The sequence below is a fragment of the Ceratotherium simum genome, chromosome 11 (genome assembly GCF_057802395.1).
Source record: "Ceratotherium simum simum isolate JZ-2026a chromosome 11, ASM5780239v1, whole genome shotgun sequence".
Lineage (NCBI taxonomy): Eukaryota > Metazoa > Chordata > Mammalia > Perissodactyla > Rhinocerotidae > Ceratotherium > Ceratotherium simum.
Genome location: NC_141910.1, coordinates 67,071,819 through 67,090,902, shown reverse-complemented (window position 1 = coordinate 67,090,902; position 19,084 = coordinate 67,071,819). Strand labels below are relative to the sequence as shown.

General features: G+C 34.1%; 1 protein-coding gene across 1 annotated transcript in view; it reads right to left on the bottom strand.

The window, feature by feature from the left end:
- Window positions 1-19,084, bottom strand: part of ROCK2 (Rho associated coiled-coil containing protein kinase 2) — a 153,366-nt gene that overhangs the window by 23,888 nt on the left and 110,394 nt on the right. Inside the window, exons 6-19 of the mRNA XM_087437150.1 lie at window positions 18,912-19,056; window positions 16,332-16,470; window positions 14,177-14,268; window positions 12,960-13,119; window positions 11,305-11,365; window positions 10,658-10,669; window positions 9,221-9,300; window positions 9,000-9,048; window positions 7,704-7,839; window positions 7,519-7,610; window positions 7,018-7,264; window positions 6,527-6,633; window positions 3,713-3,872; window positions 162-322 (exon numbers count right to left, since the gene is read on the bottom strand). Of these exons, the coding sequence (XP_087293276.1) occupies window positions 162-322; window positions 3,713-3,872; window positions 6,527-6,633; window positions 7,018-7,264; window positions 7,519-7,610; window positions 7,704-7,839; window positions 9,000-9,048; window positions 9,221-9,300; window positions 10,658-10,669; window positions 11,305-11,365; window positions 12,960-13,119; window positions 14,177-14,268; window positions 16,332-16,470; window positions 18,912-19,056 (1,641 nt within the window). The remainder of the gene's footprint in view (window positions 1-161; window positions 323-3,712; window positions 3,873-6,526; window positions 6,634-7,017; window positions 7,265-7,518; window positions 7,611-7,703; window positions 7,840-8,999; window positions 9,049-9,220; window positions 9,301-10,657; window positions 10,670-11,304; window positions 11,366-12,959; window positions 13,120-14,176; window positions 14,269-16,331; window positions 16,471-18,911; window positions 19,057-19,084) is intronic.

Below are 19,084 nucleotides of genomic sequence, written 5' to 3'. Positions count from 1 at the left end.
TAGTATATAATCCAAGTTCAGTAAAATTAAAAGGTTGTAGAATGTTATTTTACAAGAAAAAATTTAAAATTATGAAACCATCATTGAACCTTTACAAATAAACCTAGTTTACTATTAATTCATTAAATAGTTTATTATTTATTAGTAAACTTAATACTTACATCCTCATTTAGCACATCTTTCTGTTTAAGGAGTTCATTTATTTTCTGCTGTGACTGTTTGAAGTCACAGTCTAATATAGAGCATCTTTTCTCAGCTTCCAGCAACAGGTTCTCCACTTTCTGTTTTAAAGTCCTTTCCTCCAAGAGCTTTTTCTCCATTTCTATTGCCACAAAAATGGACATAATCATGAATTTACAAAGGAAAGAGGCATATCAAATACACGACACAGTGCTAATAAAAATTATAGTAAATGATGCTGCCTTAAAAATATTTTAATTCCCAGTTCAATATTTTCATCACTCCTCTCAATGTATTTGAAATGTCAACAATTTCATGCTTGAAAATTAGGAGTCTCATTTGCAGGGTCTAAAAATCTACCACACTATGCAATATTACATCCATTCTAACTGAAGTAAAATAATTCTGCCTTTACTTACAGTTCTAAAAGATGCTTACATTTTCTTTTTTTTTTTTTCCTTTGGTGAGGAAGATTGGCCCTGTGCTAACATCTGTTGCCAATCTTCCTCTTTTTGCTTGAGGAAGACTGTCGCTGAGCTAACGTCTGTGCTAATCTTCCTTTGTTTTGTACGTGGGACACCGCCACAGCATGGCTTGACGAGCGGTGCGTAGGTCCTCACCCGAGATCCGAACCTGAGCAGAGCACTCCAAAGCACAGCACGTGAACTTAACCACTACGCCACCGGGCTGGCCCCAAGATGCTTACATTTTTAAAGATTTCTTTTATTTTTATGCTAACTCTGTGCCTCTCAGTGTCACTCTTCCTACCTTGAAACGTCCCAGGAAGATTCTACGACCTCTGAGGCTCTTTCCATATTAGCACATTACTTTGAACAGGATGAAAATTAGATATTTTAGGGAGCTGCTAAAGGACAAAACTCTGGAACCAAACTTTCTGAGTTTACACCCTGGCTCTGACACTTCTAATTATTTGACTGGGCAAGTTAATTAACCTCTCTGAGGCTCAGTTTCCTTATCTCTAGAATGGTAATAATAGTACCAACCCTCATAGGGATGTCATGAAGATTCTGAGTTAACCTATATGTAGCACTTATATGCTACCTGGCAAGCACTTGTGCTCACTATTTAAGGAGAACTTTTAATGACCTAAGAAAATGTTCACAATATTTTTTTTTACAGCAAAACAGTATAGAAAATTGAGAAAATATACAAAATATCAACCTGATTAGTAGAATTTTGGTTAATCTTTACTTCTTTACACTTTCCTGTATTTTCTAAATGATTTGCAATAAACTTTTAATTTATTAATCAGAAAAGGCTTTTAAAAGCCTTTTTCAATCTCAAAGTGAAGAGCAGGCAATTTATGTCTAATCAAGTGATTTCATATTAAATGTTAGTTATTACAGTTACAGGATTACCTTTTGATTAGTATATCAGAAAATCTGTTCAAATCCAATTAGGTTCCTCTGCTCCTTCATACCTAATGCTCAACATCTAATTATCATTTATTACAAAGTTACATTAGGTAAAAATTAAACCTATGAATTTTCAGTTTTTAATGAACTGTCTTCAAAAGTGTGGAAAAATGAAATTCTTCTTCTCATAGTACTAATAATAGCATTTCTAAGCACTTTTTATGTATCACCACACTTGGTTTTCACAACAACTTAATATTATAATTGTCCCTTTAAAGAAAGCAAGGCACCTAGACCAGGTCACATAACTAGTAATTCACTGGTAAGCCATATTCTCTTTTTTTTTCGGTGAGGAAGATTGGCCTCAAGCTAACCTCTGTTGCCAATCTTCCTCTTTTTGCTTGAGAAAGATTGTCCCTGAGCTAACATTTGTGCCAATCTTCCTCTATTTTGTATGGGAGACACTACCACAGCACGGCTTGATGAGCGGTGTGTAGGTCCACGCCCGGGATCTGAACCTGTGAACCCCAGGCCGCTGAAGTGGAGTGCGCAAACTAAACCACTACACAACCGGGCTGGCCCCGGTAAGCCATATTCTTTTTTTTTTTTTTTTTTATAATTTTATTTATTTATTTATATTTCCCCCCAAAGCCCCAGTAGATAGTTGTATGTCATAGTTGCGCATCCTTCTAGTTGCTGTATGTGGGACGCGGCCTCAGCATGGCCGGAGAAGTGGTGCCTCGGTGCGCGCCCGGGATCTGAACCCTGGCCACCAGCAGCGGAGTGCGTGCACTTAACCGCTGAGCCACGGGGCCGGCCCGGTAAGCCATGTTCTTAATCAAAGGAGGCAATGACATGCAGCAGAAAGACCAAAGGCTTTAGACTCGGATTTGAGTACCATCTATAATATTTAAGTTTTGTGTACTCGACTCGTGTAAAATACAAAAGTCATCATGCATCTTATGTCAGTGCTGTAAAAGGGAGTTTGAAAAAGTGGTATTATTATGCTGAATCGGTTCATTTTCATCAGTTCAGAGAATAACCTATTCACTTTAAAAAACAATCACCCTAATGTGGGCACAGAAAACAGAAAGAGGCACCAGTGAACTTACTGAGGTGATGAAAATACAGATTCTACATCTTGTTTTGGGTGGTAGTTACACACGTGTATTACAAATGTGAAAAATGTTTTCATTTTATCACACCTAAATTATACCTCAAAAGAAATTCAACTCTATCTTCTAGACCACCCACAGGGAAACATGGCCCACTAATTTCCTCTCTTCTAATTAGATTTTTCTAAATAAAGCACTCATTTCACCTTTTATCATCCTGAATTAGTGCCTTAAACTAAACTGATTTTAACAAAAAAATCTCTAATTTTAATTACATTCAATAATTAAAAGGCTAGTGTTTTGCTAAGTTATTCATAAATGTTATGCTTCAATATGAAATAAAATTTCTATTTAAAAGTTCTATGAATCTTTCATAAAGACTACTTAATTGATTTCCTTTGGAATTTCAAATCCTTCATAATTATAAACAGCTAGTTTTGAAAATAAGAAATTATCCTAAGACAATTCCAAGATACAGGCTAGTTTGTGGAAAAATTAACTTTGCTATCTTACCCTACACATTCATTAGTATTGTATGGCTTTGACCAATTCTAGCTAGTATCTTCATCATGCCAGAGTTCAAAATATTCACTGAACTTATATTCTAGTTAGGTCAGCCATTATTTTTAAATCTCTATCTTGCATAAACTGGCAAGAATTTTGTAACACAAGCTGGTGAAATGTCAAACTACATATTACAAGAAGAGCATATCCCCCAAATCTGAGTAGATATATCTAGAACTTCACAGTCTGTATGCCTGTCACTACTGATACCACTAAAATATTAATTTCTCTCTGATCTAAAAATATGAGTGAATAATGTTGTGTTTGGGCCTTACTATCTTAGAAATGATTGTTGCCATAAAGGAAAAAAAAAATATATATATATATATATACGTAAAGCTTCCCTAATAGTATTTTTCCTCCAGTTCCCAATATTTGCCAATAAAATATAAACAAATATTTTTCAAAATTAAAGAGCTGAATACAGAATCAATTCTTAGTAAAACGCTGCTGGAAAATCCTTATAAAAACGCATACCTTTCATGGCTTCTGATTTAGCTTCTTCAATGGATTCATAAATCTTATTTTTATCTGCCAGCCGTGCTTTTGTAGCCTTATGTTCAGCTTCTTCTTGTTCTAAGCTCTGCTGTATAACTTTTAGTTGGTATGTCATATCTATTTCCATGTTGTTCTTTTCCTAGTAAAGATTTAAAATGGCAGCTATCAACAAAGACGACTCACTCACGATTTCAAAAACTTTACAAAGTTGTTCTTTACAGGCTTACTAAGAATGTTCAACACTTTCCCTCCCCTCTTTATTCAAACGTCTTGTCAAAGTAATCTATGCACTCTACCTGTTCATTTCCCTCTGTACCCATCTCCCACACCTCCACTCTACTGTTTTGACATCTGTATTGAGATTTTTTGATCTCAATAAAGTGACCAATGATGTTCTCAATATCAAATTCAACAGACACTTTTCCGTCTTTATCTCCTTTGAACTCACTGTTGCCCTTGAAACTATTTCCTTGACACACCTAACACAGAACTCACTTGGCTCTCCCCACCCTGCCTTCATCTTTTCTGTTGCTTGTGAAGTTTTCCTCCAGCTACCCCTTAAATGTTAGTGTTCTCTGGAGGTAGTGTTCTTTAGCCACAATGCCTCTTCTCTTCTATATCAGTATTTCTCAAATTTTTAAAACATATCTAATGTTTCCCTTTGCTATATCTAAAAAAAAAAATTTCAGGATCCTCTACCATTCACTCTTATTTTCCACATAGGAGACTTGTTTTAAGTTGAGAATCTTTAATAATGGAAGTCAGTCTATTTTCTATATATCTTCAAAAGATTTTCTAATTCTTTGTTTTCTATAGTTTGTATCATAAATATAGATATTTCTTTTGTTTTTCAAATAAAATCTTTAACACAGAAAATGATTTTTTTCGAACTACACAATCCATCAACAGAGTAATCTACTCTGTCCTGAAAACCTACTGCTCTAAACGATCTCTTCCCAGATGGGCTCTTCCATTCGCACGGTTTCAGCTACTTGTATACCGATGACTCTCAAATATTTCTAGCTCCTACTACCATAGCTTACAGCTTTGCAGACATCCTAATTTGGCTGTCTCACAAGCACTTCAAAGTTAGGACTAAAATGGATTTATCACTGTCTCCTCTAAAAGAGACATTTTTCCTTTATTCTTTATTAAATTAATGGCACCACTATATATCTTGTCACAAACTAGGAACCTAGAACTCATCCTTGAGTACTATTCACATGCCACATCTAATCAATAACCAATATTTCTCAAATTCATCCCTACTTTCCATCCTTTTAACCACTGCACTAGTTAAGTCTCCATTACCTGAATTACTAAAAAAGCCTCTGACTAGTCTCCCTACCTCCTGTCTTTTCCTCCTCAAATCTAATCTCCACGTGGCACACAGTGATCCATCTTAAATGTACCTCTCATAATGTCATCCAATTTAAAGCCCTTCAGTGGCTAGTCCATTACTTAGAGAAACTATGTTTCTTAATGGAGTATTCAAAATGTTGCATGATGTAGCTCATGCCTAGCTCTGTAGCCTCACTCTGGCCACTGAATTTCTCACACTCTTACATGAGGACCATATTGTGGTCTTCAGGCCAATTTTGGCCTGATGTCTATTTATTTATTTATTTTTGTGTGTGTGTGAGGAAGATCAGTCCTGAGCTAACATCCATGCCAAGCCTCCATTTTGCTGAGGAAGACTGGCCCTGGGCTAACATCTGTGCCCATCTTCCTCCATTTTATATGGGATGCCGCCACAGCATGGCCTGACAAGCGGTGCGTCGGTGCGCACCCGGGATCTGAACCCAGGCTGCCAGCAGCGAAGCGTGCGCACTTAACCGCTATGCCAAGGGGCCAGCCCCCTGATGTCTATTATTGTAAAATTTCATTGGAACATAGTCACGCCCATTCCTTTATATCGCAGCAGAGCAGAGTAGCCGCAACAGAGAACATATGGCCCACAAAGCCTAAAATATTTACTATCTTTCCCTTAAAAGATTACAATTTGTTAACTCCTACTCTATACTCCAGAAATATTGAAGAGTTTGTACTTAAATAAATCAAATGTATCTTTTTTATTTTCCATCCTCTGTGCCTTTGCTGATGCTGTTCTCCCCAACTCAGAATGTGCCTTTACCCTGTCAACCAACCCTGCCCTGTCAGATTAGAGATTCATCTTGTGTACCCAATACACCCTGTCCATACCTCTATCATTCTATTTACCACACTGCATTAGAATTATCTGCGTGCTTTATTATTATACTTTAGAAATTACCCACTAGACTGTGAGACTGTCAAAGACAAGGACTGCATCCTAGTATTTCTACCACAGACGACACACTAAATAATTAAAGTAATGAATAAATAAGCGAATGAAAATAAAATATTAACTGCACAGAGACTAGAAATTATCCCTGGCTTATAGTATTTTTAAAGAATAACTTCTAAATGCCAAAAGTCATGATAACTTTGTCATTTTTAAGACATTTTTAAGATGTTACAAGTCAAAATTTGAGTTTTCCTTGGATCCCTAAAAGAAGGAGCCTCATTATACACACTCTAGGAGAGTCCCTCCCTTCATAAGCATCTAACATAGTAAGGGCTGCTTCTGTAGTGTTATGGTAAGCCTTAAAATATATATCCCTAGTCTACACAACCAAGTCTAAATAAATATAAAAGAGTCCATGAGTACACGGAAATATTTCAGTTACTGATTTCCCTTGGTTTAGAATAGGTTTCCAATCTGAAACTCTATAGCCACTTTCTTACATGAATATAAAGCTTAACATGTTTTACCTTTTCCAAATCAGTAAATCTCTCCTGTAGTTGTCTCTTCTCCATCTCTACTTTTGCTAATAAGATTTTGCCACTCTTAAAATCTTCTTCTAGGCCAGATATTCTACCTAAAATTGCAACATTTTAAAAATAATGAACCCACAAAGTATATACATATTAAATTAAGATTAAAAATCTGGAAGTCACCTCATACTTTGGAGCTATTTATGAGCAGAAGTTTTATAATTGTTGGATAGTGCTTTACAGTTAATTCAACTGGAACCCAATCTACCACCTTGGGAGGTGGTTTAATACTTAATATACTTCATACTATTTGAAAGTAAATCTTCTGTTCATAAAATTTTTTATCAATATATTTCTAATACCCTAACTTTATATAACAGAGTAGTATATTCATAAATGTGCTACTTTAGCATATTATCCATCATCTAAAGTTATTTCCAAAAGACAAATCATCAAGATGAATCCAAGTGCAATCTCTACTTTAATACCTTGTAAATCATTAATTATCTCTGATCCATGGGTTCGGTCCCTCCTTTCAGATTCTAGAACTGACTGAAGATTGATAAATTCCTTTTCAAGTTTTAACTTGGCAGTCTCCAGCAGGCAATTTTTATCTTGTAGTTCTCTATTGTTGGATTCCAGCTGCTGAATCTGTTTTGAATTTTCTGCCTGGGTTTTTCTTAACCGGGCTGCAGTATCAGATTCTGTTCGCAGCAAAGCATTGGTTTCATCCAGCTGTTATTTCATTCAAAATCAAACAAACAACAAACAAGCAAACAAACATAGGTGAATATAATGAAAATACTTCAATTTATTACCCCATTACAAACTATTTAAAATAAACAAAAACCAAAAATTATCTTCCTAATGATTTCTCTTTAAAATTAGAGGCAAAGGCCTTTTGAAACACTGCCAGTTAAAACTAGTGCTAATAGGCAGTCATAAATAAAATTCAATAATATCCTTATTACAAATTGGGATCAACCTACTTGTCTCTGGAGTTGATTCACTTTCTCAGTGGATATTTGAGAGTTCTGATTTCTTTTTTTCAAATCTTCAAGTTGATCTTTTAAACTGTTAACTATGATAAAAAGCATTTTAGTGGCAAGTTTCAACACAACACACACACAAACTTAATTTTTTCTTAAGTATTTATATATTCTACACCACAAACCATCATTTTCCAAATTTCGTTTCTTGTCTGCTTCATGATCAGCTTTCCGCTGATATTCTGCATTTTTGTGCTGAAGAAGTGCTTTTTCTCTTTCTAATTGTCTCAATGCTGATTCCACATTTTTCCTTAAGGTAATCTGAAATAACACTTAAGGTTATTATCAAAGAAAAGTATGTATAAAAATCAAATGAAAACAAAAAATATTTTAGTTATTTCAAGCAGATAAAAAAGACCTATCAAAAAAAAAAAGCTGTATTTGTTGTTTTGCTTAAACTACAATAATGTTTTCCACATCTTTAAAATAGCACACTACTTTTTTTTTTTTTTATAATTTTATTTATTTATTTATTTTTTCCCCCAAAGCCCCAGTACATAGTTGTATGTCATAGCTGCACATCCTTCTAGTTGCTATATGTGGGACGCGGCCTCAGCATGGGCGGAGAAGGGGTGCACTGGTGCGCGCCCGGGATCCGAACCTGGGCTGCCAGCAGCGGAGCACGCGCGCTTAACCGCTAAGCCACGGGGCCGGCCCTAGCACACTACTCTTAAATAATCAAGACCATAAGCATTTTTATTTACTGTTGAAAGTCAAACTTTCGGGCTGGCCCCGTGGCTTAGCAGTTAAGTGCGCGTGCTCCGCTACTGGCGGCCCGGGTTCAGATCCCGGGCGCCTACCGACGCACCACTTGTCCAGCCATGCTGAGGCCGCGTCCCACATACAGCAACTAAAAGGATGTGCAACTGTGACATACAAGCATCTACTGCGGCTCTGGGGAGAAAAAGGGAAAAAAAGGAGGAGGATTGGCAATAGATGTTAGCTCAGGGCCGGTCTTCCTCAGCAAAAAGAGGAGGATTAGCACGGATGTTAGCTCAGGGCTGATCTTCCTCACCAAAAAAAAAAAAAAAAGAAAGAAAGAAAGTCAAACTTTCTATAACTTTCCATTGTCACTGAACCATCTTTACTTAATACAAACTATGCATCTAAAATGTTATGAATAGCAATTAAAAAAAAAAACATATTTACTTTCTGTTTTTAAACCATGATATAATACAAATGTAATTTTTTTACTTGAAATATCTACACATACTAAATTAAGTCAAGTTCGCAAAAACATAAAATGAACCTTATTGTCATGGTTATCCTAGAATTTTAGTCTTGTCCACCAATGCTACCAGGTAGATTTTAGTATATATCAAGATATGTATTAATACAGTACTAAGAGAACTCTGCAGGTAAGTCAGGCACCAAAATTTTTTATGAACAAGAATGTTAATAGAGACATAGAGCAACTTTACCTCTTCTTCTAGCTCCTTTGCTACTTTCTCTAGGCGAGTATTAACAGATCTAAAGAATTTCAAAAGAAACAGTAAATAAAATAACTCTCTCCTAATTTACAATAAAAACATGTACCATAAAGTTAAAAATAACCATATGATTACTCTATGGCTCTTGTTTTTTAGTGAAATGTTTAAACTTAAATTTTAAAATATAATATTTAATTATCTACAAAACATACTTGCACTTCTGCTCTAGTTCCTCTTTGGCTTGTATCTCAGTGCTAAGGTGTTCTTCTAATGTGTATAGTTTTTTCTGAATCTGTCAGAAAACAAGAAATGGTAATTATAAAGTTTGGTCACATGTAAAAGATGAGAGGCTTAAAGAAAATAATGATAAGCATCTCTTTTCTTTCACCTTAATATACTCTCCTCTATAATGGTACAATATTTGTACCTTCTTAATGTGACTTTTATTGACAGAAGGAAAAAATCCTCCATCTCTTGCTTTCTCTCTATCACAGGACACATGTATGTATGAACACACTATGTAAACATATGAAGGAGAAGCTCCAATCTTGGCAGAATTCTTCTATGACTCCAAGTTTCTCATTCATTATGAATAAAAAATATCCTGATATCCTCCACAGTTCTTCAGCAGATTATTTGTTTGAAAACATTATCACCTTTTGCACTTAAAAGATACAAAGGTCTGTATCTGAAACAAATACTTGAAATATTTGACTGAACATGCTCAAAAACATATTACTGTTGTTAAAAATAAGAATATAAGCTCTTGCTTATATCTTCCCACACCAGCACCAAGCACAATATTGTGAAGAATTGTAATCAATAATTCTTTTGGATAAATGATAGCTAATTAATTACAAGTCATCTCCTTGCCATTCTTTAAATCTTCTTCCAGGCCAGATACATCAGTCTTTAAACAAACTAAAACTACAGAAAGTATTAACTAATCCATTTTTGGAGCATTATTACCTTTATAAAGGATTTAACTTTTTGAGTTCCTTTTGTGCCTTAGGTACACTGGTAGGTACTTTACAAATGTTGTCTCATTAATCCTAACAAAAACCCTAAGAAGATGGTAGTGTTATACCTACTCAATAAAGAAAATGAAATCCAAAACAGGAGAATAACTGGGCCAAGATAGAAGAGCTAATAAGTGGCAGTGCCAAAAATCAACCCAAGTCTATTATATTCCATGGCCAATGTTCTTTCCACTATTCTTTCTAGTCATTAGGTTCTCCATGGTTTCTTAAATATTTTCTATATCTTAAGCAAATTTCCCCTAATAAGAATATATGGGCCAGTGAACTAGTCAAGTTTAAATGCTTTTAACTAGTATTGCATTAGTATAATTTGATCACCTATTAACCTATCAACCTAATAGTTATCACATGCTAGTTATCAGATCAGAAGTTCTTGCTGTCAGTTATACATCCTTGATAAATAAAAACAAGAAAATTATATAACATATATTTTAAACAGCAGATTCATAAGAGCAATAATAAACAGGATACTTGGTAGAAAAAAAGGTTGGGAACTTCTCTCTTGGGTAGATGGAGTACTCCAAATGCTAGGTGAAACACGGCTATATCAAAACACTGCTAGAGTGATGAGTTTTTCTCAGTTTTTCAACATATTTGACATCAACATACCTCTTGACTCTCCTATTTAAAACAAAACAAAAAAAAACAGAAAACATTAAAATGCTTGTTATGCTTTGTAAAATTCCTAAAACACAAATCATACTAAAATTATCCAACCAACTTTTTTAGTTTTTATACGTTTTGAAGAGAAAAACATTTAGTATCCTCATTTATGTGTATATGTGTATGTGTACGATTTAGCTTTGTATGCAGTTACAAATTATAGAGGTCACAAAATACAGTTAACAGTTTGATAAAATTAACTTTTATAAGAATTCATTCCTAAATATTCAAAATCTGAATCTCTCCAGTACTTCTGTACCCTTATAGCTTATCATCTGTACTCTTTTATAGTACTAAGATTATAAAATTTTCTAACTGGTATTTCAGCTGTTTATAAACTATTTTATCACTTTTGCTACTAAAACTAAGCCTAAAGCCCTATATAATTCATCTTTTCATTAGCCATTGTATCTTAACGCAATGATATTTGTCAAATAAATGAATCATTTCAATGTTACACTAAACTGTATTGCAATAAGGAATGCCATCTAATGACTCAAAAAGTAATATCAAATGAACTTTTTAAAATACAAAGATATTACTAAAATATTTGAACATGTGACTAAAATAGAGCAGTAAAAATTTATACATACTTCATTTTTCCTTGATTGTACTGAATCATTTTCTCTACAAGATGGAGAGTCACTTAATAACCTAGAAGGAAAGGCAGGAAATAAATTCTTTTGCATGTCATTATAATTCATTTTCTAATACTAAGTCTCAGAATTAAATTCCAACCACAAAGATTTCTCTTTTTACTTCAACATATTTTAAATGAAGCAATATTTTTCCCTCTAGATATTTATACCATTTTCAATAATTTAAAATGCTAAACTTTTCTTGCCTCTCACTCTTATTGAATGCTCTAGTCTTTAACATTGTTGAGATTGGAGTCACGAAATGAAACTATACTTTCCCCTTCATCTCATTTTGAGTGCCTGTAATTATTTTATTCATCTTTTCTAGAAATCTTCTAGAAAGAAACATCTCTCCTCCTCAAAGATAATATCTCTTGATTGCCAAGTCTTAATACATAAATTATCACTTCTATTTAACTGTCAATTTCTTTCTTAACTGGGTCCTTCCTCACTGCCTGTAAACATGCTTGGGTTTCTCCTGGCACTGATATCCTCATTTTAGTCAACATCACAATAGTTTTTAGAATACTATCGTTAGCAAGGTGACCAACCCATCCTGGTTTGTCTAGGATTTCCCCAGTTTTAGCATGAAAAGTCCCATGCCACATCTTAGGAAACTGCTCAGTCCTGGGCAAACCGTCATGGTTGGTCACCCCAATCATTACATATATGGAAGTACCAAAAGTTTCTCAAATATATGTTTCTCAAATGTCTTTAACACTTCACTCAACTATTTAACAGTTTACAGTGGCTCCTTACTGCCTATCAAAGTCAAAAGTCCCTAGCACAAAACACAACAATCATCTGTTGTTATTCTGTGCATTATTCTTCCTCTAAACTCCAACTCCAATCTATTTTCTAATCTTATAACCAATACTCTCATCAGTCAACCAATATTTATTGAATTACCTTGTGCCAGGCTCTGTGCTAGATGGAGGGATTACAGGTGAGAAAACCACAGTCTCATCAAGTCCTCCACATGGTCATAATACAGTTAATACATACCCTATGTTTGAGCCCTACTCGACTATACTACTCTGTTTCCAATGTATGCTTACATTCCAAACTTTTGCTTCCACTATTCACCTCCCCTCAACTCTCACCTAAAGGCCCCACATCATGGCCACTCAAAACCTTTCTTATCTTTAGACTTGGCTAAAATGCCACCTCTTCCCTGAGGTCTTAACTGACTTCTCCTTACCTTCACCCCAAAGAGATGTGACTTTTATTTTTCTTCTGAACCATCTCAGATTTTGGGGGCAACTTTCTTAAGGAAAACACCATATTCTACCCTTCAATATGACTATATAATTCTCTTATATCCCTCACTAGTTGACAAGCTCCTTCAAAAGCAGGTATGGGTCTTACTTTATATCCCCAAAAGAATACAGAACATTGCCTTGCCTTTATGTGTAAATGAATATCATATAATACTCAGAAATAAAATAATGCTATCCAATTAAAAATAACTCTTTTATAGTCTTTTTGAAAACACTCAAAGTTTAAAACAAATTAATACTTTATCTTCTATAATCCAGAATCTCCAAGTAAGACAACTCTTTATAGCTAGACTCTGAAAACAATAAAAATATAACAAACAAATCACATACAAATTTTCTCTGTAGTACGTAAATCCTATAAAAGGCAGCTGATTTCCCACAAACGCTTTAGGAATTGGGAAGGTTTCTACATCTCCTTTATCATCTTCAATGTCATCAAAATTGCTGCTGTCTATGTCACTGCTGAGCTCAGGTACTACAGGAGCTGCCGCTATCAAAAGGAAAGAAATGAATTATTTCATTCATAATCAATATATATAAACCACCCCTCCTTGGTTATATATTAACTACATATTATTAATAATATATTATTTTAATATTAACATATTATATATTAGTAATATATAATTAATAACAATATCGTCATGATTTACTATAGAAAATTTAAGTAACACGTTTTATATTTCATTTCAAAGAATTAAAATTTTAAAAATATTTTATTAGATCAGTTTTAAATATAGATAAATCAAACAAAGAAAGCAATATGATATTATTCTAGGTATTAAAATTACAAGTAGCAATAATTTGCACATACATTCTTTAGTTTCAGTCTTCTACATTCTTTTAAGCAGAAATACTTCTTACTCTTAAAATGAATTAACGTCAAATATACATAAAGTTAAAACGAATTACTATGCTTACCCTAGTATTCACCAGAGCATGGTCTACATAATTAATTATTGATTTATTAATTCAAACACATTCAAATTAAAGGATTATATGTCCCCCCTTCTGAAAATTATTGACATCCATAAAACTTAACTTGACAAGTTAAGAAATATGTTATGTTTATTATAAAAGTATTGGGAAATACTGCTAATAAACACATATTAGTTTGCTAAGATATTGAGGTAATATTAGTTATAAATATTACCATAGTACAAATTTGAAATGAAACCTCTCAATTTAAAAATCAATTAGCAGGGGCCGGCCCCGTGGCGTAGTGGTTAAATGCGCGCGCTCCGCTGCTGGCAGCCCAGGTTCAGATCCCGGGTGCACACCGATGCACTGCTTGTCAGGCCAGGCTGTGGCGGCGTCCCATATAAAGTAGAGGAAGATGGGCACAGATGTTAGCCCAGGGCCAGTCTTCCTCAGCAAAAGGAGGAGGATTGGCATGGATGTTAGCTTAGGGCTGATCTTCCTCACAAAAAAAAAAAAAAAATCAATTAGCATTAAGTGAATAAAACATGCCTGTTAATTCAAAAAAGGAATCAATTTATGAGATTTAAAATGTGATGGAATGGAAATATTTAAACTTATTAACTTACTCTCTCTTATGTTATCCCAATTCCATTGATCATTCTTAAAGAAAGGATGTTGTTTGATTTCTTCCACCCCATTTCTCCCAAGTCGTACCTCCCTAAACAATGCAGTTGAAGATTGTATTATAAAAAGATTATGAAAAAACAAAAATATTAACTCTTATCTTGACAAAGATCAAAATAAGGATCACATATGAGTTTAAGATATATTTATTAAAGCTTCAGCTTAAATGTTTCTCAAAAATAAGCAATCTCCTTTTACAGTGTATGATGTCTCCAGACAGATTTAAAAGACTAAGGTACAATAAATGCCACAGAAAACGAAATATATTTCCATCCATAGTCTATGTCAAATGAAAGTACACATGACACTTTCAAATAAAAAAGTTCACCTGCATGCACCAAAACCGCACGACCTTCAAGATGTAAAATAGATGGAGGTCTAACTTTTGGCACAGAAGAGTTATTCAAAACTTCTCTAATAAAAATGTTACTTTAAAGTCTCTCCCCTTAAAAAGAATTCACACGCTGTGTTTGAAGCTATCCATATCTACTCTGATAAATTATCTCTCTACATTTATATTAAAATTATCATTCTGAATACAAGAAAAATGTTAGTAATAATTTCATTCTTTGACACTGTGAGTCTTCAATGAAGATTACACGGAAATTAAAAGCATCTTTTTTTATATGCCCCTGGAGCTATGTTTAATATAAACAGGAAAACCTGTAAACTAGAAGGAAGTGCTATTAGCCACAATGATGGCATTCAAGTCTTTCAAAATATCTTTTCTTCAACTAAAATTATTCCTTAGACTGCAACCTCCCCCCTAATAAATTGCTAAGGCAAATCTTTCACAAATGGTACTCCTTTCATTAACATATGTTATATCCTGTTTTATATTTTCCCTTTTAGCACAAGTTATGGTCATTCCCATCAACCCCATCTAGTCCTAAATCAAACATTATGCAGGATTTGAGTTTATCAGCATGGATTGTTCACTAATCATATAATTTACAAATCTTAAAAGTTTTATTGAACAAATGATTGATAAACATATAAAAATGATTAAGTTCTCTAATGAGGAAAAATAAAAATAACTTTTCTTGCTTCAGATGGAAAAAGAAAAAGAATTCTTAATATTCAGTTTGACGAGAATGAGGAAACAATTATTGTACGAAAATATACCCCGACATGACATCTGGGGGGGGTCAATTTTGCGACATCACTCAATTTTAAAATGTGTATCCCAGAATTCCACCTTTAAGATTTTATCCTACAAAAATTATGCAAAGATGAATGTATGAGGATAGTCACTGCAGTACTGCTTATAACACCAAATGGTTAACAAACAATAAGGTTTGCTGAGGAATCATGGTATTTTAGAGCTAGAAATGCCCTTAGCTATCATCTAATCTGATCCTATCATTTTATGGATGAGTAAAATAATTTCCCAAAAAAGTAAACGAATTTCCGTAAGATCACAAAGCTAGTGAGTAAAGTTTGGACTGGAGTGTAAGCACCCTCTTGTATGTGTTGGTCCTTTCATAGGAGGACTCCTATCACAAATATAAAATGGGAAATCAGAAAAGAACTGAATAGAGAGGGCAAAAAAGAAACTCCCAACAGTTTTCTAGCATCTCTTTTTGAGGCAGGTTTTCACAACATTGTTCACCTATTTTGTTTTAAGAAATACAGAATTTCCAGGACAGACTTGTTCATATTCAAATGCAAATAAAAAAGGGTTGGGAAGGAGGCACTCCCAAGTCAAACACAAATAGTTTTTAAGATTATAACCTGAGTATTCATCTGCACAAAATGCTCTTTTCTCAAAAGTTGTACAATTAATCACCTTAGAGGATAAAATGTGAATAATACAAAAGTTTTATTTCTCTCAAATGCATTATTTTACACCAACTTCTATTTTTTTCTTTTTAGACACGAGGGTTAAGGTTAGAGTTAGATTACAACTGGGCAGCACACAAGAAATGACAAGGGTAACCCAACACCAGGCTTAGCAATAGGAAAAGGCTAACCCAGAATTAAATGCAATTTGGATAAAGAGATTGATTTCATATGTAAATAAGAGTTAGGTATACTTTCATTTCTACAAATCTAAGAGTTAAAGGGCTCTCTACAAAGAAATTCAATGTATATTACCTATCTGTTAAGAAGGCACAGATGAGATTCTTCGCATGTTTAGAAATTTCTGCATCTTCAGGGAAACATAGCGAGTTTTTATGATCCATAATTTTGCTGTATGTTCCTACAAGTGAATCTGCATAAAATGGAGTATCCCCTAAAATTCCAGGAAAGAAAACACCAAATGTAATAGACAATGCAAATTAAACACTTTTCATCTAATATTTAAATACGTTAAGTTTAAATTTGTCACATGCACAGAAGAACGAATGGTCTATTGGCCAGGAGTCTCAGTCATAACAAACAGCCACACACCAAGAATATATTTAAATTTTAACCATACCAATGAACCATCAACCCTTAACAGCAAAATAAAATCAATGCTAACTCTTGAATTTGCTATTGTTGTTGTTGTTTTTAATAATAGGAAAGGAAATAATTTACTGGATAATTAAAGGAAAAGATTACTAAGTGGAGTCAGATCAGTCAGAGTCCTCTAATGCTTGAGCTGGATCAGCCTTTTGAGATTACTACCTAGAGGTGTGTTATACAATACAGTAGCCACTAGCCACATGTGGCAATTAAAATTAAATTAATTAAAATTAAATAAATGAAAAATTCAGTTGCCTAGTCACACCAGCCACATTTCAAGTGCTCAATGTGGCCAGTGACTACCATACTGGACAGCGCAGATATAAACCATTTTCCTCAGGATTAACTGACAGCACAGCTCTAAGAGTTAGACTAGCCCGATTATTTCATATATGAGGAAGCCAGGCTCAAAAAGATGACATGCGATTTGCCTAAGATGACACACAGCTAGAGTTGACGATGGCAGAAATGGTCTCCCAATGCAGTGTTCTTGCTGACTAATGACTGTGATAAAGAGGCACTGAAGCAAGTGTAACGACAGAAAAAGTTGAAGGCACCATTTTGGCCAGTACTCATCCAAAGCCACAAGGGTTAAGGGCCCTGCCAGTATGCCTCAACTACAAGTCACCTTAGTACAAACCAGACTTTCCCAAATCAGCCAATCCAAAACTTCAAAAAGGGTATTCAGATAGTTAGCTTTTCTTTGTTTTCAAAGGGGAGTGGAGGGGAGCTTTGAATTCAAGATTTTTCTAGTGCCATTTTTAACTGCAATAGAATCCTTTAAATGAAGTCCAGTGCCAACCAACCTGAGCAAGCACCAGAGTAGGCTCAGAATACTGCAAATAAGTGCCATTCAAAGTCATTAAATTTAGCTCTCAGAATTGAAAACAGCAGCAGGAATTTAAGTAATCTCTTCAAATGAGCCATGTGACTTCCTCCGAAGTACATCACTTTCTAAATCCCTACGAGAGTCTAGGCAAATGACAGAATATATTGTACTTTCAAAAGATCACAAGACACACCTAATACATCATCAGATTGGGCCAGAGGTGAGAAGAATGGACAGCTACCCAGGAACGTATGGTGCGTACAAGGAGATCCACTACAAATACACCCAAAACAAAGTACCTCTTACTAGAACATGAGACCAAGCATAGCAAGATCAATGCTATATACAAAGAATGATCATCAAGATAAGGCAATTTATACCACAAAATACTTCCATGACTAATTATCATTTAAGTTTGGGATTTACCAAATTCTTCTGATTTTTTTTTAGCAATAACCATATCAATTATTTTACAGATTTTCCACTAACAATTTCTTTTAGGGTCATTTTCTAGGACAGAAATTCTCCAATTGCTAAAAATACTTTTTCAACTCTAAGGTCATTTCATATAAGTTATTCGCCTTATTACACTTGCCTCAGAAAGTAGATTTAGCTAATCTTCCCTCATCCCCAAGCCAGGTGATTCAGTCATTGGCTTCCTTAGCCAGAAAATATTTTTGTTATCCTAGCACTTAGGAATGGGAAATCTTAAGAATGAAACCTATGATGTAACAAAAAGTTTTGAAATACTTGAGCCTTTCAAATTTTGATTTGGTCAAAGCAAAAGAAATTATAAAATTTGCCTCTGAGTTTTCGGAGACTGAAATATTATTATAAAATATATTTATCTTGATAGTCCAATAGTCAATAACTATATTTATAATTTATTTTACTGGAATTACAAACCAAATATACATACAAGTAATATTTACTTGTTTACAAAAATCAATTACATAACATAATTACATACACTAAAGAGTACTTCTAGCTCTCCATTATTATTGGAACGAATATTAACAGTCTTATATTTAAAATATTTACAACAAACACTATTGATCAAGAAAACCCTAGAATGGAGGCCCACTGCAAGCTGTAAACTTGCTTCATGTTCTAATATTTTCTTAATACAAAAAGGTCTATTGGAGAAATATTTCCTAGCAGTATACTTTCACTTCCTTTTATATTCTACTCAATCACTGTGCCAGTATGACGCGTGGTTTTAATTTTCCAATTAACCATCTGTCATATCAGACACTACTAATTCAAAGTTTTCAGAAATTCCACTTCTTCCCTAGGACATAGGCAATTAATTTCCTTATATTCTCAAATTCCTGACTTAGAATGAAAGCATTATAAGACGGGTTTTGAAAAAAGAACAAATTAAAATATTTACTTACCCACTAGCATCTCAAAAAGGAAAACACCCACAGACCACCAATCACATTCTCGCCCATAGTAACCATCACCCCCTTGTGATTTCAGAACCTCAGGTGATATATAATCAGGTGTTCCAACTGCTGTATCACAATGTACCATGCCTGTCTGGGTAAATAGCAGAGATAAAGAAAAA